At 32.1% G+C, this 26,641-nt stretch overlaps 1 protein-coding gene across 4 annotated transcripts in view; it reads right to left on the bottom strand.

Moving 5' to 3' along the window:
• Positions 1 to 26,641, bottom strand: part of LOC126774006 (protein alan shepard) — an 84,371-nt gene that overhangs the window by 13,223 nt on the left and 44,507 nt on the right. For all 4 annotated transcript variants that reach the window (XM_050495297.1, XM_050495294.1, XM_050495296.1 and 1 more), the window contains exon 2: positions 4,475 to 4,705. In XM_050495297.1, coding sequence (XP_050351254.1) covers positions 4,475 to 4,609 — 135 coding nt within the window. In that variant the 5' untranslated portion in view covers positions 4,610 to 4,705. The remainder of the gene's footprint in view (positions 1 to 4,474; positions 4,706 to 26,641) is intronic.

The raw sequence follows: 26,641 nt of genomic DNA, 5'->3' as shown, positions 1-26,641 counted from the left end.
GTGTTAGACAATTCCAGCGGATGACGGGAAAATAAATGATTGGATGAATGTGATGTGAACAGCTAATGCATTATTTAGCTGTCGATCTTTTGTACGATACCAAAACGTTATCTATATAAGACATTTTTTATGTCAGTAACATAGGATTACGTTAAAGTGAACACGAGACGCTTATGAATGCGAATGACACTTATGTTGCTTTTTTGAAAAAAAAAACACCGATCCTTTTACTAAAAAAGTATTCTCCATTTAAGGTGGTCACGTTTAGAAGAGGGCGCGATGAATCTAACAAGCTGCACGTTGTGACAGTTGTGACAGCTGACATATAGCAATCATTAATCAGGTGGTCACAGATACTTAACCACTATTAAAACTACCCGGTCAAATCAAATTCCCAGTTGGTTAATCATTTGAAATAGCTCATTGTATTTGATAGCAAGGATTAACATAAATAAATATTTACGACACCGCACTTCGTTTCTTTTATTTAACTTGTTTAATTATAAGCATCATTTTATTAAATGATTTTTGAGTAAATATTGTAATATGGGTATATTACTTTCTGAAAACCATTTTTATAAATATTATTAAAGTATGAGAACCGACCACTAAGAACATTAATTTAAAAGTAGTTTGGAAGTACGCAGTCATAATTATTAAATAAACGCAGTTCTAAATCTGTATACTAAAAATAAACGTATAAGCGTTTAAGAATGGTTAAAAATCGAGTGTTGTTTACGGAATAGTGAGGTCGCTGCTTAGAGTCGATGAACAGACCAACACAAAAACTAAATAAAACAAACTTTTAAAATTGATGGCTTTAAGCCTTCCACGCGCATTGCTTTACGGCTCTCGGGGATCATTTAGGATTATAGCAAGATAAAACTTACTTCTACAACAAATGTTAGACTGAAGCGAATATCCAGACGACTATAAGCTGGTTTTTGCGATTTAATAGATAACAGTTATATTTATCACTTATTTATTATTTATACGTATACGATACTTTCATTAAAACTTTACGGCAATAAATAGATTGTATTGAATAAGTTCGCTACGACAGAGACGTGAGATACGGAAAATGATAAAAAACTTTGTAAGACGCTTCCAGTATATGTAGTAGGATATAATAATATTTAATGAATAAGTTATATCATAAGCTTAATAAATTCAAGTTTTTTATGTGATTAAACGTTTCTAGGGTATTTTAATTAATGTATAGGATCAGCGTTTATTCATCAAAGACATTACTTTTATTTTAAGAAGTATGTATATAAAATATAAATAAGCATTGTAATAAAAGCTATAAAGGTCTTCCGCACATTACAATAAAACGCAGTGTTACTTCCGGATTAAGCACTATAGTACGGAACATTAAAAAGAGTTCAGCAACGGTCGGCCATGAGATAAATCCTGAAGGAGACGGTTCGTAATAAAACACGTACGATGCGGGGCGCTACATTTTATTTCAGAAAGCGATAAGGACGCGAGAAATTCCTTTTACGAGATTCTTGCGGAGGGGAGGTAGGGGTGCAGTGTGAATACTGTTCGTGTGCGACATCTGGTTTATGTCGGCGTTGGTTCGTAAACTCGGCGAGGGCGGAGCGCCTGTCGGGTCTGTCTCGACGCTCAAATCGTTCGATGCACTGTGACAATGATCAATGTACTGTAATTACTCACCACAGATATATGTTAACGAAAGCTCGGAACTCGAGTATTTTAATCACTAGTGATGTACGGTTCCCCTTCTGTTCGACCTTTATGTATCGTTATTTATTGGTTTATACCTTATTTATTAGTCTCTCGGTTGAAAGATGAACGCGCGTCAAGGATTTCATTTTTAATTATTGCCTGTATGTAGGATGTATGAATTATGTACATTCGTAGTTAAATATCTTTGAAATCGATTTTACAAATTAATTTTTCTGATAGCGTGTCGCCACTGAGACTCCGAATATAAATCCAAATTATTTTTATAAATATTCTTTATGTTATACTGCTATTTGATTTTACTGCAATTTTAATGAACCAATTTAAATATAATTATTAAATACATTTGAGTACAAACGTAATCTTTATACGCATGCTTAGTAAATATCAAAATAACGTTCGATTAGTTTTATATGTCGAAGCATGTTAAGATAATTTTATTATAATATATTTTTAATAAATAGTTATCAAGTTTTACTAACATTTATTTCATAATATTTGTTCCAGAATCAAGTCCTCCACTGCTGTTAAAATCATTTTCTTATTTGAATATTTAAATTACTTTATTCAATATAGAAGCATTAGAATTATTAATTCACGGTGAAAACTACAAGCGTTTCGGAAAAGAAAATACTCTGACCTGAGAAGAAACGGCGAATGAAAATCTATTTTTTTAATTGCATACAATTTTCAATTTAAAAAATAATTATATTATAAAATTTTGTTCCTTTCGTTATTTATCACATGAATTTTCCTTTACGAAAATGGTGTATTTGATGCAAGGCATAGAATCACGCTCTCTAAAAGCGTTCACGGTCCGTAGCCCAGCATTACCGTTTATAGGGGATTGCCCATCAGAGCCGTGTACTGAAGTAGCCGGTAATAACGCTTGTTGCCTTCTCGTTTCCACTTAACCCGAATAGGGTTATGTGTGAATAAGGAAGCTTCAGCGTGTTACTTTTATTAAATGTAAAATTTTGATATTTTATCTTTTATTAATGTAATTTAGGTCAGTTAAAAAAAATGAGTGTTTCGTTATTATATACTTTACTTGAATTTTTAAAAATAGTGTAGTATTGCAATGTTAAAATTATTTTATAACTCGTTTTTTTATTTTTTTCGTTGAGCGTTACAAGAGGAATCGTATCTGCAAAAATGCGTCATTGTACCACGTGCACCAACTAAAGCAATGTGCTTATTGTAATCAATAAACATACATATCATCTTATTACTGTTGAAAACTATTGAACTTCTCGAACTATAACCCCAAACCTTCCATCAAATGAGATCCGTTGACACTTAGTATTGCTATATGGACTTTATTATGAAATGTAACTTGTGCATTAACTAGTTTTATGCAAATCATGATACAGACATTGAGTGCTCCGACGAACATTAATCACGTTACACTGTTAATGTTTGTGTTTTGTATAAGGGTTCCGCAGACGCGGTTAGCCGAATTGATGGAGCGAAGTTCCCTCTTAATTACGCCTTGCTCTAACTCTTACTAAATTAAAGTAATTCCGAATTGCAGTTTAAGATGAAATATATTGGCTTTATTATATAAAAAACACCGATCGATATACATAATATATATAGTATTGCGTACAAATTTATAGTTTTTCATATCGTACTCGTATATCCAGCCTATCTTTGTAAATACTTTTTTTTTCTTCGTTTAATTAAAAATTGTTCTTCGAGACATTAAACTAAATTAATAAAGAAGAACTAAATAATAAAAAAGGTATTTAAATGGATGGTCAGTATATTAAATTCTAAGCGTCGTTCACGTGTTGATTTCTAATTTACTTAGTATATAGATAGTTTGTGATATATTGCATAATAATGCTGGACAATAGAGTTCACGCCAAGTTGGACATTCATTGTGGCCGACTGTAAATTAACTTATAACTATTCACATAGTTTATTAGCTAAGCTCCCGCTCTTCAACTATGTATCGTGGGAATATAGAGATTGATAGGATGTTAAGCAAAACCACGGAGACTCGCTTCCGTCAGGCATATTTACTATAATGAGTAACGCAATTGACTAAAAAGGTGTTTGTGTAGAATGCAATTACTTAGTGATAGTGTTCATGTATGCTTGTAGCAATTCAACTCAGTATTTGTAATGCGTAACCCTATTTAAAACGCCACGTTAACAGTGGTATGCGAAGTTAAACATCTTGTTAGAATTGGAATGTCACGAGGCTTATATTACATTGTAACTTATGGTTAGGTTTCTGTACTCATTTAAGATTATTATTTACATTAATTAAATTTCATATTCAACTGTTAAACATTTGTTGAACAGGTAAATAAGTACGGATATTAATATTTATTCACCTTAAGCTTTTAATCCGAATCGAAACAGCAAAAACTAATACTGCTCGGAATGTCTCAGTAATTACCGGATTAAAAGTCGCGTTGAATTTATGGACAGATTAGTGATAGTGGTCATTCGCACCGTTTGAGGTTTTTAAAAGAGAAAATGGTATTTTAAATAATTACTTCTTTAATGCCATGCTTTGCAATATTATTTCTATACTTTCAATAATAATATTTTGCAAGGGCAACTAGCGACAAATTATGTAATATGCAACCTTTTTGTTTTATGTACCTACCTACTAAAAGCAAATCTAAAATATGTGGTGAAAGCATTTATAGTAAATATGTTTATTTCTATTTAAAAATCTTTTACTAAATTATTTATTTTTTACGCAATTATAGTACTGATATATTAATGTTTTATTTTAATTTTCTACCTGGTGTTGCGTGTAAGGGCTCGGAGCCGCCGCGTAGGCCTGAGGTTGCGGCGGCGGATAGCGGCAGGGCTGCGGCGTATACGCCGCGGACCACTGCTGCGTACCGCCGCGGAACTGCGCGCCCGCGCTCGCCATGCGCGCCGCGCACGCGCCCGCGCCTGCGCCCGCGCTCGCGCTCGCGACCGTCACCGCGCCGCCTGCGCCGCTCGCGGAACGACAACCGACGGTACTCTGAAATTAATAATATAAATTTGAAATAAAATAACTACTCATTTACTAAAAAAAATTACATTTACAAATAAGTTTTTATTAAATAATAAAGTGTATGCAGTTATATGCAAATATTATTTGTACTAGACATAATTTAAATTATCTCCCTAAATAAAATCTGCTATTGGATCTCACGGATCGGAACGGAATAATTTGATTCTTTATCTGTTTTTTCGTCAACAATTTTCGGAAATCCGTGTAGTTTCGGAATTGGCCATCGACGCTCATTTGCAAAATTCAACCTCTATTTGCGTATACATCTAAAAATATGTTAAATGAAAATATTGTCTTGAAAATCGTATTTCAAAAACAGAACCTGCTGTATAATTAAGTACAAAAAAATAAGGTAAAAGTTATTATAAAATATACAAACATCATCTGTGAATGAGCTTACATCGTAAAGAACTGGTTAGATTTGGACTGGCTTTACATTTCGTATAGTCATTTTTATTTCATACCCAGTAAAAAAACGACTCGTTTATTCAATATACAAGTAATTGTAGTTTATAATAGTAGATATTATATATTTAAACACTTAAGTTACAAATGTTATTATAAAATAAGTTTTTTTTTTAAATATATATATTTTATTTTACTTAAGACGGGTTTTACTAGCTTAGTAACGTTTATGCTTTACAATACAATCACGATGCTATAAAATATATTAAAAAGAAAACGTTCAGAAAAGCTTTAGCATGTACGTTGTTTTAAAAGGCGTCTCAAGATGCCGCGATACTAAGAAAAGCACTATAACATTTAATACATTAATCGAATGTGTGGTTCCTGCTTTAATCAGCCTTAAGATCCTCTCTTTAGTATAAAATAAAAAAGGTATGCATTTTATTCTTAACTAGCTGACCCGTTTTCCAAAGTGTATGTTTTGCATTAGGGGTTCATCCCGGGACAGTCTTTCAAATAATAATATAAACTAATATTATTATATTATTGAGTCCGTATTATTCAACCATTTATAATATTATATAAACATTATAATATATTGAAATAATATTATTATAATATCTATCCGTCTATTTTGTAATACTTATCTTACTGCACGCTTCGCGTGTTTTTATGTACTGTTTCAGTCTTTTATAAAATCTCTCAAACCATTGATTCAAATAAGGCATTCTTTCATTTGCGAAGAAACTATCTAAATTATCGTAAAAACTCAACGCATTTAAATATACCGAAACTCCACATTAAAAACATCGGAGTAGTTACGAACAAACGGAATTGAAAAGCGACGTTGTATCACACGATTAAAGTAAATATAAAAAGTTATAATAGCCGCAGTTTTTAAATATATATAGGTAATTGTGTTTTCTTTATAATAGTTTCTAGGAATAAGAACGAGGCCTTAGAAAGATGTGCGATTTCCACGGCCTTTAATCTGTTGCGTCATGTACACTCTGACGTAGACATACATATGACTGTGAGAGATTGGCATCTAGGCATCTAGTGCTCCGACAGCCGTAACGAAGCGCGTCTTGAAGACTTTCGCAACCGTCTGGTCTACCTTATCATCATAAATGGGCTTTGCTTCATCTTTAGTGCAGTAATTTCCTATATAACGCAATCGCTGCATCGTCAGTTTACGAGGTTATAGCTGTAGGTAACAAGAAATGGATCTAATAACACTTCAGTAAATACAATCGGGATTATATTTTACAAATTCAAATAACAAATTCATGATGAAAATGCTATCTTGTACAAAGTACGAAGTACAAGTTGCAATTTACTTATGTATACATAATATCATAAGCAAGTTATTGTAATTATTAAATCTTTTAAGCCATTTAGCAGTCGAGGAATATGAATTACAACACTTAGTGTATTTAATATTTGTTATTCGAGGCGAGTGCGTTCACCGAAAATTAGATTTATAGTGGCAATAACAATGTATAATTTCACCCACCGACCCCCAGCTTCGAACTTAATTATTTGAGTCACGGAATTCCTAAAACCGTCCGGGAAACCTGAGGGATCAACACCGTGTTTCTTTATTTATTTTTTCACACAAATAACGTCCTTATTCTTTATATCTATTTTTTGCTACCGTAAAAAACTAGGTGAGTAAGACTGTCGAACGATAAGCCGACAATCCGCTTAGCGGGCGTGGGCGTGCGCTCTAAGGAATTAGAGTAAAATATAGATTCCTAATGATTGCTGTAGTGACGTTTCCTTGATGCTTCCAATCCCAATAGATAATATGGGCGGTTTTAAGCCCATCGAAACATGAGATCTTAATTCTTATACTATAAGTGGTAAATAATAATTCGTTATTTATAAAAAACGGTAATAATAATCCTCCTAATATTTTCATTCGACGTTTCATCCACAACTGACACTCCTAAAAGGGAATGTTCGCTATGCGTTAAGGCGGTCGCGACGATTAAGCCAATTATATCTAAATGTACTTACAACTTTAATGATTGAACAATTTCTTGGCTTGTAATACGTCATTATCTTTTATTTTATAACCGTTTTTGCAACCTTATAGACCTTGATTTCGGCTGGATAGACGAAAACACGATATGTAATAAACATTTAGAACCGCAATAATATTCCGATTTCCGAAAATCTTATTATGTCATACCAGAAGTTTTTTGTCTGATATTATTTAGGATGGATATAAAAAATAAACTAGAAAGCCAGATCGTGGAGAACTTATCATCTAGTGGTAAGGAATATAGAATTTTCTCGTAGGAGATTTAGTTTTATGTCGAGTGAGAAGAGTGGCGACGGTAGGTCGCGACAATGTCTCGGCGACGCGCCTTAAGACGCTCCTTTTTGTATCTCAAGGACGATAGGTCTTGAGCTAGATAAGCTTAGATCTAGGGGGTTAAAACTTGCCTTGATCTATATTGTCTTGGGTAAAAAACATTGTTGATTCACAATCGTCATCCATATTGTCCATTTAGTAAAAACATTATAATATATTTATGCAAATTATAATTGCAAAACAATGTATTGTATATATTCTGTAGTTTTGAATTCTTCATAATGTAGTATTGAATATTTATAAATTGAAATGCAAACTGAAAATACAGTACCAACCATGTATAATAAAGAGTGTGGGAAGGATGTTATGGATGCTCTTTAGTCTTGGTATTTCTCATAAGCATATAGCCTTGAGAAGAATTGCAAAGTAATTTTATCTTTATGTGTTATTTAAATTAATACGTTTATTAAGATAAGCTTATGTGTTGATGGGTGAACAAGTATGAACAATTATCTTTTTTCATAGTATTTACGATTTAAAGGAGGAAATCGGTCAAAGCCTTCTCGTTAAAAGGCTTTTGTCTAGTACCTGTTTTTGGTACATATTATTATTAAAGGTTCCGGATTAACTTACATTATTTCTCACGTTGGTGAATATGTCGTGATGACGAATGATAGCCGTTCAATCTTATAATATAAGCATAACAATGTCAAATATAAAATGTAAGTCAGACATTTAATAATAATATCTATATATTTATTGATAATAAATTAATTACCTTCGATTAGCGTAGTATATTGTGTCACTAGTATGAGACATTTTTAACATTAAGTGACGTCATGTGATGAAACTGTCATTATTAGATTGACCTTGAATTGACCTTGAATGAAATCTATGTTTATATATATATAGGTAGGACGTGTATTATACATTTGGTAGAATTTTATCCAACACAGTTAGGATTCCTCAAGAAGTTTTCCTTCTACGCGGAGCGCGATATTAAATAACTATTATATGATATGTATTAATATCTATATTTTTTTTATTATGCTTCGTGTTCCCTGTAAATGTACAGGGCTAACTAAATGAGCCCGTTAATTTACTATAAGATTTTATATTAAATAGAAATTCGCCTTTGTTATTTATTTTTTTAAATATACTCGCAACTAAATATATTTTAATAATATATATGTTGTTTATTTATTACACCTTGTCTTATATGTACGGAAACAATTTTTAGAGATTTTCATATTTAAACATTGTTAGTTTTACTTTCTCCTCGTTGGTGTTCAATATATTTATCAAATACTTAAAAAAGACCCAACAAAATGAATTTGTTAAAGGATACTTCGATTTTTTTTTTAAATTATAATATTGTTTTTGAATATCGTCATTTTCATACTTTTAGCTATGTCACTAAGCATACGCTTTCTTGATATTATTGATATAATATATAATATTAATAAAATGACTAATAATAATTTAAGAAAGAGGATTGTGTTGCAATGTGATCATGATTATAAAAGTTTTGCGTTAGCCTTTATTTTGTCTCATATCAAAGAATTCTTATATTTGATCTTTAGCTTTTGAGAGATTATTTAAAAATAAATCGTGTATAATAAAAGTAATATAAGTGGAAGTATTTTTAGGGTTGTTTTGCAAACACTCCTGCGATGTATGTTTTATTTTTGCTAATAAATAAAATAGTATATAAAGACAAAACATTAGACGAATTGTATTGGCATTTTAATGGCCTCCACTTCAAATAAAAGAAAGTAAAACCAATAAGTTTTACAACATATGTGTATTGCTAGCGGAAGAACGTTTAATGTTGACACTTTAACGGCTAGCCAATAAGAGGCAATAAAACAGTCCCATGGGCCATGACACATCTCAGATCAGGCTAAATATAGTAGCAATTTAAAGAGATTTAAGCATATTATTATAGTTAAAGCCACTTAAACCTTTTTTATTGCAATTTTGTGTAATAAAAAAGTGTAAATAAAATTAACATCTCTAGTATTCCATGGTAATTTAAAAATAAATAATGAAGAACACAACGATAGCTTTGTTGGGCAAAAACTCGTTTAAACCTTAACTTATATGATAAACGCGTAAGTTAGTTTGTTTATATTTTGTTAGATACGCTTTCACGTATCAAGTACTCAACCGATCATTATGAAATTTTGCACACGCATTGTCAGGGGTACAGAAAAGGATATAGGGTACCTAACACCTGCCCCCTTACACGCAGGCAGTAACTAGTTATTAAATATTTTATTTGTGCGTGTATGGTATTTTTAACATATTATTCGCTATCGCATGAAACATTGAATTAATATTCTATTGTTTCGATTGATGTTACTAACCAGGCTTATGAGTAAATACATACATCTATATATATATGAGTGTTGGAATGTTTGAAAGGGTTATCTTATATGCAGCTGGTAACAATATCTGACATCTCTATTTAGTATATTTTATATAGGATTATAGATAGTATTTTTGTAAAAATTTATATAGACTTATCAACACTTCACACCTTATCAAAGTCATAAAAATACTCATCATTTTTCAGAACTGTAAACGATATAAAATATAGTTTAAATTATGTGTATTAGTATCATCAACGTTCTATCAGTGGCGCCTGACTGATACAAAAACTTTAAACAGCTGTTGCATGCCGGAAATTCGCTAGCTAGTGTTATAATGAATGAATGAGTCATTATTTACTAAAACAGAACAAAACAACAATTACATTAAACGTATGTGGAATGATCACGTATTTACTAGTATAATGCAGCCATTTTTATATTTTTAATAGAATATTTTGAATTAACTCAAAAGAAGCGAGGCGCTGGGCGAGTTAGTATGAAGTATTAGAACGGATTATCACTGGTTAGATCCAAGGGAAGATCGCTTGGCTATAATATTATTATGTGTGCAAAAATGGCCTTATCTGTTATGTACGCGTGCGAAGTAGGGGCGGATCGCTATCAGCCCATATGTTAAAGACTGTGTTTTAGGTGATATTATTTTATTACATATATATCAAATAAAAGCTGAAATAAACTTTTTTTATATAATTTACTTCCATATACATATAAAAAGAAGACTATCTCCATAAAATATTATAATTGATTAATAATAACTTTATAAGAAGGTTGTATATAAGTGTTTAAAATACTGGCACGTAGGACGAACGAATAACACAAATATGAATGTGGTGTGATTGAGTGCATAATAAAAAAGCCGAGTTTAATGAAAACAATATTAATGAATGTAAGTTTTAAAATATTTCATATAAAATCGTAAAAAAACTAAAATGGTTATGTGAGTTTTTAATTTTACATATTAAAGTGTTCATGGCATAGTCTGCTTAATATCATTTTTAATAACGGACACAAAGGAATCTGAAAACGTATAAAAATATATTAAATACGTTTTATCCAAATAAGGCAAGCTTATGCTTATAATATACTAAACATTACGTAAATGAACTGTTTATAGCACTTTAGTGTAAGACTCAATCAGATTGTAATATATAATATTAGATGTAATACTAATTATTATTTAATATTATTGGCGACTATCTGTCAAATTGAACAATATTTTCAATTAAGCAATAATAATCTAATAATAATTTTTAATCTAGTAACAAGAATATTGACAGATATTCGTCATGGGAAATTGATTGATTTTGAATTCCTACTTACGAGCATTGCGTCATATCAAGTTTCTAACATTAGTTTAGATGTATTGAAAGATCTTAATATGATTGTCAATTTAATATCATATATATCAATAATCCAGGCCAAGAAAGTGAAACTGGCTTGGTGATTATATCGGATGAGGTCAATTCGTGCCGCTCAGCAAATTAGAAGGCGCCTCAGTTATTTCAACCACTCTGGCGTCCACCCCTCCCCGTCCCCCTGATTGTCAGTTCATAGCTGCAAACAAAGCCATGATGACGAGCTCAGTTGTCTTCCCCGAATACCAAATACCGCCCACAAATTGTTAGTCTGTCAACAATGTAAGTAATTTGTAACGTTTAATCTCTGACGTTGACTAGGTATCGATATTAAACTTGCAAGGCTAACATATTTTCCTTGCTAAAGCCTATGAGGTGATACCAAAAATATGAATATGTCATATTAAAAAACAATAGACTACAATTCAAAGACATCATGGGGTATCACTTGTGAGCTGTCAAAAATAAAATAAAACGACATACTGATCACATAAATACAAACTAATATTATTAAGTATATAATATTTGAATAGTATTGTGTAACTTAATTTATGTATTTTTTTCAAAATGATGGCTTGATAATTATTTCTTTGAGATATTAAATTTAAACTTGGATTTCAATACGATTAAACCACAAAAGATTAACAGTATAAGCCAAACAATTAAAAACAAACAAAGATCACTGAACATTTTATTGGAATACTTTTTGTAGGCAACTACCTGTTTTATAATTTATAATCACACGCGTGCACAATAAAGTCATTGGTATGAACGGAGGCTCACAACTTTCATACTACGCAAATACGTGAGGTAATTATTGCATTCAAGTGCGCACTGTTTAATAGATATTTTCTTCACGCTACAACAACTTGAAAGAAATTCTTATAATGTAAGTAACCGCGCTTTTCCAAAGTAGCCTGTTATTTTCACGCAACAAATATCAACGATATATTATAATGGAGACACCTAATTGGATTTCGTTTTGAAGTACTAAATGCATTTCTTTAAATATGTACTATAAGCATGATGTCAGCCGACTGTGGCGGTGACGCAGTTGGCACATGCCAACCACATGAGCAGTCGATTGCATTTGCACACAACGTAAATGGCATACGAACGCATATATTTAATTTTGCTGTAAAAGAATGAAATAAAATTAAAGCAAACCATTGTCGCTTGATTCGCTTGCAAAATGTGCATAGCATGACTGTATCATTTGTGTGGTATAAAGCTCGTGTGAGTGCTAGAACAGAGAGGGGTTATTATTCAGCAGTTTTTGCTCGAGCGGGCGGCACATTTGTATGCGATCCGCTTCGTCGGTGGCTGCCCGCGAGATTAGCGCCTGCCAGTACCTACCCGCTGCGTAATTAAACAATTCCTGCTTTTGAGTTATTACGTACTAGCTACCCTATTCGTCTGTGGAAATATTCGCTCAGCATACATTTTAGGCTTCATTATAGCTAGATTAAATTTTAAATTGAAACACGCATAGAGGCTAACGGTAAAGTCGCAACATGCCTCTAACCACATAACTGGTCCAAAGCAGCTATTATGTGTTGCTCGGTAATAAGGAATTTCATAATAGTGGTGAGCTAACGTCCTAACTCAGGCATAATGTAAAAATGCCTTATGTACTTTAGCGTGAATGCGTCGTCGCAGAGTGCACACACATACATTCAAAGCGACGCGTGTCGGTATGTGTGTCATCTCGGGTGTAGTGGTGGGTGCGGAATGCGGCCGCGTCCTTCGGCATACGCCGCGCCGGTTCATTTGCACACAAGCGAACGATTCCTATCCGACCAAACGCAGACAGACATTTTATAGCTTCCCAATTTATCATTTAGATATCAACATTTGGCTTTATAGCTTCGGTTGGGCTGATCAGTTACTCTTTGATTGTACATATCCCGTTGCCAGTATTGCCTTTTCGCTTTGTTTTGTAAACAAAAGAGGAGCTTCAGGCGGTTTAATATAACTCTTACTTTTGTAGCATATGAATATTTGTCATTATTTTTTTCTATAAAACAGCGACTCCTGGAGTCTAACATATTATTTGAATATTTATTAAGTTACTTTTCATTAGGACATGTAAAAAAGGTGAAATCGTTTAAATAAAAGGATAATATATTAAAAATATTAAGCGCTCACTGCTTTATCAGACGTTCGAGCAGGGGTCAGTAAACTTTACAGTCTCAAGCGGACTATGTACGAACTACAAAGAAATGTCTATATGAAGCCACGATTTTTCCGGAGAGAAACGTAGTGTCTTTGCATACTAAATACATTGCGAGTTTAGTAGCAGATTTATTAAGAGTTCGTGTAAAGAATGCAGTAATATCACGTTAACTATGGAAAAGGCGGAACTGACTATCGAAAGATTTTGAATATTTAGCCTTTTACACAGAGAGGGCTATAAAAATTCTTCGTCTGAGCTTTATGTTTAAGTTATGTATATACAGTAGATACAGACTGCAATATAATGTACATGAGTCGTTTATTTTATATGCGATTATAATGTCGGTAGCAACAATTACACAAATAGATTAGTATTTTCACAAAGGTAATAAATATTCGTAAGAGATATACATATATCGTAGTAATAAATGAAAGATATTGGGTAAAAATATATTTCAATTGTATATATCATTTCGTGATTGTTTACGACGCATTCGTTCCGACGTTTTGGGGATTCTTAATTTTTGACTGCTTTTCTGGCATCAGTCCCGTTTTTGCAACACAATGGGTACATTGTGCGCCAATAACTTTTTTATAACTGACGGCAGGCTGGCGACGGATGATACATTATATGAACAATATAGCAAACATTATGCACTGTTTAGTACATTGTATGCCGTTGCATATTTCATGCTTCGCCTTGCTATTGGGGTCATTACCGCATCATGCGAACTATTAGGACGTCGGTAATGCGGTTAAGTGTGGGCCATAATAGACATGACATAGACATAACCGTCTGCATCTAAAATGAAATTGAAAACATATATTTCAAATTTAAAACATTAAATAATATGAATAATGTTATTAAAGTAATTCGTATATTGATATATAGTGAGACGAATAAAGTGTTTCAAACAATTCTTATCTGAAAAATTTAAATTCAACTATATATATTTAATTGTAAATAACTAGCTAAGACGTTTTGTCCCATGCATGATACTAGTCTTATTAACTTATTCATACAGTAATAAGAAAAATGAGATAAGAATTATTATTAACTGTTTTATATAAACGCAGGTATGTGCATCGTGAATCATACATTAGTCAGATTGTTTGTGAAATTCTTTATGATCGATAAACGCCTGTTAAGGCTGTTAACTCTACAGGTGAATATACTGAGGACAAAGGCGTACTCATAGGTTATTACAGTACTGATTGCAAAGAAATACGGCCGTTAAATATAAGTAATATAAAAATAAAGTGCTATGGTATTTCGCGTAATTAAGTACTTCGTTTCTTGCAAGTTTTATAAAAACATAAAAATAACACAAAGTGCTATATAAGTTATTGTAAAAAGTACTTGAAAATGAATAACTTGGCCGGTATTATAATGCAAACTGAATATTATAACACCGAACACCACAAAGTAATTATATCTTCGTTGAGGAAAATTTTTCTTTTGTTCTTAATAAAATATATATAAAGTTAATTAAAAAACATTATATATATGATAAACTCTTTGATTTTTATGTTACATTTATTATTATTTTTAATTACTAAAAAACATACTTTATTATTTTCAGTAGATTGCGCCTCAGCGTTAGCTTCGCTTGTAACTAACTTTTAAAATTACGTTTCAAAAGTGCTCGTAAGAGCCTTGAATATAGTTAAATTTTTAATTATAGAACAAGCTAACTAAACAATGATGACGACTGCGCTTTATTTATTTTCTCATTTTTCAGATTAGTGCTCCAAAATAGCTAAGGAGATTTTATCAGGATATCTTATCAATGACTCAATCATAAATAAATATATATATTGATCATTCAACTTCGATTTGAACTTGCAATAATATTGTACAGTCTACTTTCAAAAGGGTTTTTGAATCGATTAATATTGTAAGCGGTAACGTCGAGTGGAGTCTGAAGTCTAGACGCCAGATTATTGGAGGACGTCGGGACCCTTTGTAGTTAAATTCGGTGCTTTTTCCTTATTGTGAGCATGAAAATAGAAAAGATTGTTCGGCAATAATACTTAAATAAAACGTAAATATAAACAATTGGTGTTGAAATTTCTAGAATATTTTATTTTCGAATAAACATTTAGTTTTCGAAATATACTGTGGTAATTTTCTCTTTGAAGTTATTTTTTTTTGTTTTTGATAGTTTATTTTTTGTTTAATTTTTTTTACTCACCTTTATTTGTTTCTTACTTGTGTTTTACAGAACACAGTTTTGTCACCAAAATATTAAATTATTAGTAATTAATACTGTGAAGATACTAAATAATGTCTGTTCTCGAAATATAATGCCGTCATGCCCTAGAAAAGGCTATTTATTAAACAGTTTCATGCTATTGTTGTTTTTGCAGAGGTGTTTGATAAAAGTCTGTGAGGAAACGTTGTAATCCTCGTTCATTGGGATTACCGACAAACCAAAGGTTACAAAAGATAACTAGGGTCACATCACAATGGATGGAATAACAATACTTTATAGTAATGACGCATGTGTTATCGATTTCTAATCGTACGCCCCCGCATCGAGTCGCGTCCGACTATTGTGGTGTCACATTCTATACCCGATACAATCGTCCACACGTTTGATATAACTTTACATAGATTGATAGTTCTGTATATAACAGTTTATTATTTAAAAAAAATAATTAATAAGCAGTTGTTCTCGTAACGATATCATTATACATAATATACTTGTGCGTATAATTTAATTTTGTTGTTTATTTTTGAACTATTTTGATCATTATTCGCTTTGAAAATGTCAATTTCAATTTGGCAAAACATTTTGATGGTCATATAGAGCAATCCATTTTAATTCAGTAAAGCAATAAAGAATGTTAATATGCCATTTTATCCGGCTAAGTACACTGCAGACATTTGCCGAGCGAAAACATTTTTGGCTGCGGTTGCAGCCGACGTCTTTATTGCATGTAGGAAATAGATAGCTTCAGTAAAATTACTTTTCATACAGTTAATAACTACGGAACTTCTTTTATGTTATATTATTAATGGACCGTACATAAATCTCAACAATTTTATTGTTATAAAATGCCGTCTATGCCAATTTGTCTATGTCAACTCTTTAAAGTGACTTCCTATTTTCTTTAAAAAGGACGATCGGTATTCCCAATGTTATTTCGTATGTTTTGCTAGTCATGCAAATTTATTTAAATTTCAAAATAGTGCTTTTAAATGCAAACTTTATTTCATATTCAAATATGACATTCAAATGAAGATATGAACAATCTATGATATGTTTATATTTATGCAATAAATGTTTCAATAAAAAATTTATTGATCGTTTTTTTATGTAATAATTATTATTTTTATAAGTCTAATTGTAAGTTTGTTGTAATGAATTATGAAATATACAACTAAGCAAATGAACATATAATTTAACCATTACAATAAAAATACACTGTATTCGTGACTATTATATTGTAGTAAATATCTTGTAATAATTTTCTTGAAGCAAACTGATTTAAAATATTATTAAACTATTACTCTATGAATGTCTGGTCATATCAGTAGGACGGTACCGCCCCCATCCACAATCAGTCGTCGCTGTCAACTGTCGATTAGTTCGACCCGTCGCAATTTCAAATAGATAGAATCCCCATGAGGAAACCCGACTTATTTTAAATGGTACTATTTGATAATAGAAGCAAGTTTTGAACTGTCTATTTTTATTGTTTCCGGCTTATGCAGTCTGTAAACGGATGTGTCTTTTTTCAGTATTTTACTTTGTTGATTTTTATTAGAATTCGTTTTTGTTTTATACGCTATTTGTTATTGAATTAGGATCGGGCCACATATGAACGTAACGAACTTAATTTATTTATGTATTTCTATGGTTAGAGACAGGAAACTACAGCATTTGTATTTTATGCATATGAATTTATACTGATAACAAAAAACTTTTTTTACAAAAATATGCAAAACCTAACATCATGTAAACGTCCAACAGCTGGACAAAGACTTCCTCTCCTCAGTAGAAGATTTGCATTTATTCAACCAGGTGGTTGAAACGCGGATTGGATATACAATCAATCAATCAATCAATCAACAGCCAATCGTTGTCCACTGCTGAACATAGGCCTCTCCCAAGGTGCGCCAAAGCTCCCTGTCCTCCGCCTTCCGCATCCAGTTGGTGCCCGCCACCTTCTTAAGGTCGTCGGTCCACCTGGCTGGAGGGCGCCCTACGCTGCGCTTGCCGATTCGCGGATATACATATGGTTGAAATTCCATCCGAGCATCCATGTTGTTGTTCATCAATGGTGCCCGGTCTTGTACCCGCAATCTTCAGTTCTCGCTTACGTGACTCACTTGATTTAACCACTGGGCCATCTCGGCTCCATTTTTTGCACTTTTCCTATTTATTCTTAGATAGGCGGAAGATTGTTATTGTTAGCATACTCGGTTATATCGTAACAATAGCACAATTAACGAATTATAAAAAAATACCAGAGGTGGTTTTGTGATGTACCCTTTGTTTTCGGAACACATTATCAAATCTTATATTATTACACGAAATAACGTCTTGTTAGTTTTGATCTTATCTAAAATCAGAATCAGTAAAATGAAAATAAATATCAATACGAGTTAAATGAATAGTTATAATGCAATGTTGTATTATGTATTGTTAGAGTCAAATTGTGTAGGGGGTGATGTCCTGTCCGACGCGACGTGTCACGCGACGCAGGGTTTTGTTTGAAAACAAACCTAGATGGGAGAGTCGTAGCGCTGATGTGTATATGTTTCATTTTGTGAATTCATCATTCTGCATATGATTTAAAAATGTAACGTTTTGGATCTAAATTCTAGAATTGTTTTTATGTGGAATTGATTATATTTGGAGACTTATTAATTTTATATACATATATTAAAAAATCAATTTGCTGACGTCAAATTTAAATCCTTATTTGATGAAGCAATTGCTGTAGGTTTAATCCCCACATATTACAAAAACAGTCCCTCACCGGCTCTGTCTGTGTGAACGCGATAATCTCAAAAACTACGGAACGGATTTTCATACGGTTTTCATCAATAGACGGAGTGATTCATGAGGAAGGTTAGGTGTATAATTTACTTAGGTTTTTAAAATTATCTGAAATATGAAGATATACAATATTACATGAATTACGATGTATACGTTCTATATAGACCCTTATTATGGCCGTGCGAAGCCGGGCGGGTAGCTAGTTTACATAAATATATCCCTAGCTTAAAAAATATTTTATAAGGTAGGTCTTGTATTATTTAAATATATTTAATTTTGTATAACAGTCTAAACAATATACGAAACAGAAAATAATTCAGTTTAAACAAATTTTTAACTAATGTTTTACATAACTGTTAATCAGTTACATAAAATAATAATAAAAATAAATAAATTCTGAACTCACAATGATCGTTAGTAAATGCGAAACACGAACACGAACGCTATTCAAAATTACATAGATGCTATTTAAGATTAGATTTATCAAACAAGAAGCGTGTTGCATTAATATCAAAAGTGTTGTATAATTTTTTTTTTTGGAAGTAGAAGTCTATTTTTAAATCTATTGTAATAAACCAAAGCAAAGTTGAACTGATATTATAACATTAAGTTAAAGTTTACCTACCTACCTAAAGTCTTAAGGCTTAAAGTAAGCCTAATTCTGAGAAGCGATTCAAGTAGGGTGGGCCGGAATTATCATAAGTTGGAATTAATGTTCAGCCGTATAAAAAATATACTTTGCGTGTGTGGTATAGATATATATGTACGGTATAGTATGCTGCAGCTCGTAAATATTTCACTCACAAAGGATTCAACTCTTGTTAAAGAGAAGGATGCGGCGTTTAATTCACCACGATGCTTCACAAGATAGATTTCCTCAGGATATTTTCTTTCCACATTGATCCCGGACTAAATTGTAAACACAAATAGTGATCGATTTTATAGTATCAGTATATAGTTAGTATTAGTAATATTTATATAGCTGAGATGGCCTAGTGGTAATAACGCGTGAATCTTAACCGATGATCGTGGGTTCAAACCCGGGCAAGCACCACTGAATTTTCATGTGCTTAATTTGTGATTATAATTCATCTCGTGCTTTACGGTGAAGGAAAACATCGTGAGGAAACCTGCATGTGTCTAATTTCATTGAAATTCTGTCACATGTGAATTCTACCAACCCGCATTGGAGCAGCGTGGTGGAATAAGCTCCAAACCTTCTCCTCAAAAGGGAGAGGAGGCCTTAGCCCAGCAGTGGGACATTAACAGGCTGTTACTGTAGTAATATTAGTATTAGTATAGTTAATTTCACTAAGACGAATAAAAAATACATTTATTTGTCTTATTTATTGTACATAAAATGTGCACTATGGCGACACATTACCTATACGTAGTATGTAAGTAGTCTTATAAGAAGTTTTGACTCGTCATGTTACGTGATTAAATGAAGTCTATCATGAATTGCGAATATAGATTGTACTAAGAAGAATCGGATAAAATGGATTAGTTAAATTACTATTTATTATATTACAATACGATTCTCATTTGTTCAGTTAAGATTTTAAATTTCAATCTTAGGTTTTGATTTAGATATTTGCAGCTTATTAACTCTCGCACTCGCTGTATGCATTTACCAGCTTTACAATGCAAATATTGAATGCGTGTTCTAACACTAGTTTATACCTTTAGGGCTCGAGGTAAGGGTGAGTGGGGGTGGGCAGACAGTTTGATTGATGAGGAGGGGGCGCATTGAGCGTACGCTCGCCGTTCACCATTGTCCGAGCAACGAAACAACTGCACGGACAGAACAGCCGCTTTTATTATGATGATTATCTCACAAGGGATTTCTAGATCAACATTTCCTAGATTGGTAGTTGATTAGATTTGCTTGACGTCAGTAACGAAGTTCATATTCACTCTGTTATATTAAATATATACATTCACATCATGAACTATGATGTAGACCATTTTTTACGCCGTATCCGTTATATCTATATCATAAGAAGCAATGATATTACTGAGTAAAGTTGTAAGGCTTAAAATTTGGTGACTTCGTTTTGTAATGTATATGTGCACTAAAAGGATTATTCGAAATTTTGATTCAGTTTTAAATTTCGTTTCATAATTTTTAATGATATGTCATTATTTTAATCCCGCCAAGACAAATTAATATGGTTGTAATATTATGTTTTTAAAAAAATAGAAATTGACGCGCGTTAAACGCACGTATGTATACGTATATTTTATCCAACCGACTTGTTTGAAGAGTAATTTATTCTAGCTCTTTAAATTAGGCAAACGTGACGTGTGTTGGACGCATCTTATACGATATTTTACGAAAATATCAATAAAGAAAATCTTAACGTGTTAATTAATGTTTTTTAAAATAGACAAGACAAACTGATTTTATGATTTCTTTTTGGATATAATTTAAAATTTTAGTTAAAACCTTCCTTTAGTTAAAACCTGTAACCGACAAGAAATTTTGAAAAGCTAACACTTTTTTAAAGTCAATGGAATGGAATACCACTCGTGTAAAATATTTTTTTTTACCAGTTAACTAAGACAAATAAACATACTTTTGTTTTTTTTTTATATTAGACATACTCAAAATTATATTTTAATGGCAAATAATTGTTTTAATAGCTATGTGATTCATGTTTCTACAAAGAAAATCATTCCCAGAAACATCATGTTATGTTAATGCTATCAATATAGGTCACATGTACTCTTTAAATATAACAGAGATTAAACTACGAGTCGATTGTTTCTCAAACAGACGATTTAACGTATGTATTCTCCAAGTTATATCAGCAGCTTAGTCAATATAACGCCAGATGGAAGGATTTCCAATATCGTTTGCAAATAAGTCTTGGCTAAATTTAACTTTGAGAGATTAAGGTTCTTACCAGATTTAGTGATACGTGAGTAACTATAAATACTAATACAAATAAAATGTACTTCTGACAATTTATTTTATAATAATAATAATATCCCGAGACATTTTTCACACACGGCCATCTGATCCCAAATTAAGCTTGTACAAAGCTTGAGCTATGGAAACCAGACAACTGATATACTACATATACTACTTTTCTTTTGTAAATACATACTTATATAGATAATTACACCCAGACTCAGGACAAACAGACATGTTCATGCACCCAAAGGCTGTCCTGGGTGGGAATCGAACCCACAACCTTCGGCGTGAAAGGCAAGTATGTACCAACCACGCCAACCGGCTCGTCAAATATTGAGAATAAATTTGATCTGAATTGACGATTTTAGTGCACCTATTGACACAATCAATAGCTTTTTTTATGTATCATATGCATCATGTGTAATAATTATATACAATTCGGTTTCATGGATGAAAATCAACGAATACTAACTCAAGGCTTAATTATTATTAATCTATCTGTGTCGTACAGAACACTAACGCGTAATATATGAATGATCTTAAAACGGACATAAAATTTACTAATTTGTAAACGTTAATTTATTTTTAAAATACGATAAGTATTTTAAAAATAATGACATTTATTATCTGTTTTTAGGTAGTAATTTATTAGACACACTTAAAAAAAAAATATATTTTTTTTTACTTCTATTCTATTTAGCTGCTTCTTTTGTATAAATATACGGATATTAAAGAAGAAAAAGCACGTTTGTGATTTTTGACAAGTGGGCCATCTTATAGTAAGTGGTCACCACCGCCATAGACATTGGTATTGATAGAAATATTAATCATTCCTTATATCGCCAATGCGCCATTAACATCGAGAACTAAAATGTTATTTCCCTTACCTTGTGCCTGTGTACCTGACACACTGGCTTACTAATCCTTCAAAACGGAACATAATACTAAGTATAGCTGCTTGGCAGTAGAATGTATGATGAGTAGGTCCTACTTACCCAGACGGGTTTGCACTATGCTCTACCACCAAGTAAAGTTCAATAAATTGTTTTTACTTGACAAAATAAAGGCAATTGAAAACAAAACAAAGTCAATAATGACTCGAAAAGGAAAAATAGCGGATATTCAAACAAATAAATGAAGTGGAAAGAATTTCTCGAGAGGGTACAAACACGGCGACGACTACGATGTGTCGCTCGTAGACGTGGCATGAAATAGGTTGGAAAATAACTCGGATCCCGCGGGCACGGCTGCGATTCAATCAAGTCTGATTCAGAATTTTGGAGTTCGTTTACCAAGCGACTACGGAGGAAATCCAACCGAAGGCAAATAAAGTAAAAATCGAGTACGGAATGGAAGTTCTTAATCGTTTTACGCGGTACGTTTAATCTCCAGACGAGTTTTAAATCAAAATTAAGCGGATCTCGTGCATTCCCGATATTCAAAGCATATGATGTTGTTAATATAAGAGGACTTTTTCAATTCGAATGTTTTTGTATCCCTTCTTGCATGTTTATTAATCTGCTTATTTTACTTGTTTAGATTTTAACAAGTTCGATTTATAAAATGTTTTAAAAATATTCGTCACTCGTTCGCCATTCGATGATTTGATGTAATTTAAAAATGATCTTATTATGAATATTTCACTTGGCACTTACAGCTTATAAATTGAAATGCAAATACTTACTTAATTCGTAAAGCCAGTACTCGGTACGGACAGATGTTTAGATCCCAATATTGTTCCTCGATTTAAGTTGACATGGTTCTAATTAAACTGTCGTTCGTCGGTTATTCCGGATTAAGCCTTATGTTTGGCAAATAAGCGATGCTCATCGACATAAAACACATGGAGCGATTAGCGTCTATAATTTTAATAAATCTTTACAGTATGATGTTTTTAAGTGTATTGAAAAGTTCTAAATTATAATTACTTGTAAGAGAAATAAGCATATCTTTTCATCTTTAAGTAAGCATATACTCATATAAAGTATATTACACATAGAGTACAATTTACATTAAACTGCCATCTTTGTGAAATTTCAATTAAATTTTGTTATAAGAGGCCGGTCTAAAAAGTAAATCTGTGGATATAACTATATTATTAACTGTTTATTTGAGTTTGGATTAATATAACATATAATATAACAAACATATTTAAAATTTAATCTAATTCGTTCATATGTATCAAGCAAGTAGTTTATTTACAGAAACGAATCGAATTAAAGTCACGCCGTTTTGACGCATGTTATTCTTAATATTTAGTTATAAGATTTTGATTAAGCCATTTGTCTCAGCTGTGCTTGAAATTTAATAGTGTTACCAGACTTAGTTGTGACTTATATATAGTTATTGTCGAATCTGACTCGCACTGTATGGAATTGTTTTAACACTGTAACGTTAAAACAATCAAATAATTTCTGTCTCGTATTTAAGAGTTTTAAATACATCTATTGCAATTAATTTATGTCTATTAATAAGCCGAAGTACTGAAGCAGTCGATTAAGAAATTAGATAAAATAATATCCATATTCAATATAATAAAAAACAAAAACAAAATTTTATAACGATTTTGTTGCGTTGAAGTTATGTGTATTCAAACAATAGTAATTTATACATATACAAATGTGAGATAGCATGTTAGCATAACATGTAATCCTGTTACATCCCTTGTTGCTTTCGAGGTGTGCCCGCTAATCTCTTTGGTTAAACAGAACACATGTTCGAACATGTATTGTATAAATACAAAAGCATTGAATTGAGTAAATAATTTAACCATTGATTTTTAAGTAATTTTTATAATATATAATTGTACAGTCTGCAGAGTGCATTCTAGTCATCCACTTTTCCCGTCTTGTCGTCTCATCTGAGATCTCTATGATTTTTCTAGATCAATTAAGTTCTTCAACATTGAAAAAAAATTATTTAAATTAAGATTTTAATAGAAAAATTAAGATGTTAATTAAGTTTAAACATGACATGATATGTGAAACGAGACATATTAGACGGCCGTACTATTACTTGTCCATTTTTACAGTTGTTTAAGGATATTCTGATTAATAAATGTCCCATTTAGAATGATTTTATATTATTTACGAGTTCAGCCCATCCACTAACAACGATAATTTGTAGAACTGTGTTTCCATCCCCTTATTGGAAGCGTAAATCCGTAATCCGTAACAGCCTGTGAATGTCCCACTGCTGGGCTAAAGGCCTCCTCTCCTCTTTTTGAGGAGAAGGTTTGAAGCTTATTCCACCACGCTGCTCCAATGCGGTTTGGTAGAATTCACATGTGGCAGAATTTCAGTGAAATTAGACACATGCAGGTTTCCTCACGATGTTTTCCTTCACCGTAAAGCACGAGATGAATTATAATCACAAATTAAGCACATGAAAATTCAGTGGTGCTTGCCCGGGTTTGAACCCACGATCATCGGTTAAGATTCACGCGTTCTTACCACAGGGCCATCTCGGCAGTTATTGGAAGCGTACTCACGGTTAAATGCATGTTTTATATTTACACTTACAGAGCCTTTTTTCTCTGACTTTAACGTTCTGTATGAAATAGATACAGAGGTGACTACTTACCATCAGGTGGTACATAATATACTCAACTTATTTTAATAAAAAAGCAAGTATATTTTAGTAAATCGTTTTAAGATTTGAATTAAGAACATTAAATCAATTACCATTTAACAAATATTTATTCAGGCATTCAAGTTGAAAATATAATTAAAAAATGAATTGATTCACGACACGATAAACGAGGAACAGATAAGGTTAAAACGCAATAAAAATAAATCATTAAAGCTTATCAAAGTGATATAAATTAGAGTTGTTTAAAGTTTAAAGATATATTAAATACATTATAAAATATCAAGTTGATTTAGTAGGTGATAAGGAAGACATTCATGAGATTTTTTTGTTAATAAAACGTTTATAACTAAGCGTAATAAAACGAATTATTTGTCAGCTGTAAAAAACAAGTTACTTATTTTATATATGTAATGCTTAAAGCCGTTTTAATGTGAACATACAATACGTTTCAAAAATAATAAAGTTATACGAAGCAATGTTATCTTTTTATATATTTTATAAAACCACATAGATTTTTCACTATAGAAATAATATCGAAAACCTAGCATTACTACACAACTTTACTGGTGGTAGGGCTTTGTGCAAGCTCGTCTGGGTAGGTACCACCCACTCATCAGATATTCTACCGCAAAACAGCAATACTTGATATTGTTGTGTTCCGGTTTGAAGGGTGAGTGAGCCAGTGTAATTACAGGCACAAGGGACATAAAATCTTAGTTCCCAAGGTTGGTGGCGCATTGGCTATAAGCGATGGTTGACATTTCTTAGAATGCCAATGTCTAAGGGCGTTTGGTGACCACTTACCATCAGGTGGCCCATATGCTCGTCCACCTTCCTATTCTATAAAAAAAAAAAAACAAAGAAATGATAGCAAAACTACACAAAGAGATTTTATTTATTAGATATTTAAATAATATTTAAAATTAAACTAAATCAACAAATGTGCATACATAAATGCCTTTATAATGCAAAAAATACATAAAGTTTGGGAGGGCAACGGCAGGCGGGACGCGGCCTTGCGCCGGCGCCGGTCGTCGCCCGCGCCCTCGGCCCTCGCCCCTATAAATAAATCGACAAGACAAATGCACTCTGCAACATATATTTTTATAGCTATGACTTGCAGATATATTTATCACTGCGCCAACCTCCCCTATTGTACAGCGTTTACGTTTTGTAAGCTTATTTGCAAGCTGGAAGCAATTTTAATGTAAGGAACATAAGCCGATACAGACTGTCTCACATGAATAAGTTCGTCGATGATATATATTTAAATTGCGATTATTATTTATTGTTTTTATTTCAATTACATTTATTATGCATGAACAGAAGCATTCCATAATTGAAATACAATTTTTAATGATACTTATGCGTTAATTAATGCGTGGACGTCAATTAAGTATTTATAGACGATGCTATCTTATTCCCCACACGTCGCAATCGATGACAGCGAATATATTCAGCTCATGAATAACAGTGATATTTACAGATGAGAACATCAATTCTACGTCTTAATATAATTTATTATAAATCAAGTTTTATATGTTGTTGCGTTCTCTGTATCTTTACTTAGTTTAGTTTTTATTACGAGTAAGTGGAATATAATGTAGCCATTAGACATACTCGTAGATAAGATTGAAATTGATCAGCTTTTAATGGGAAAAGTCAGTAGGCGAAAGGAAAACAATTAATCTGCCTATTTCCCGCAATTAACGAGGGACAGGCACAA

This window comes from Nymphalis io, chromosome 15 (assembly GCF_905147045.1).
Source record: "Nymphalis io chromosome 15, ilAglIoxx1.1, whole genome shotgun sequence".
Taxonomy (NCBI): domain Eukaryota; kingdom Metazoa; phylum Arthropoda; class Insecta; order Lepidoptera; family Nymphalidae; genus Nymphalis; species Nymphalis io.
The sequence above is the reverse complement of the archived record's forward strand: the minus strand, read 5'-3'. Positions and strand labels throughout refer to the sequence as shown.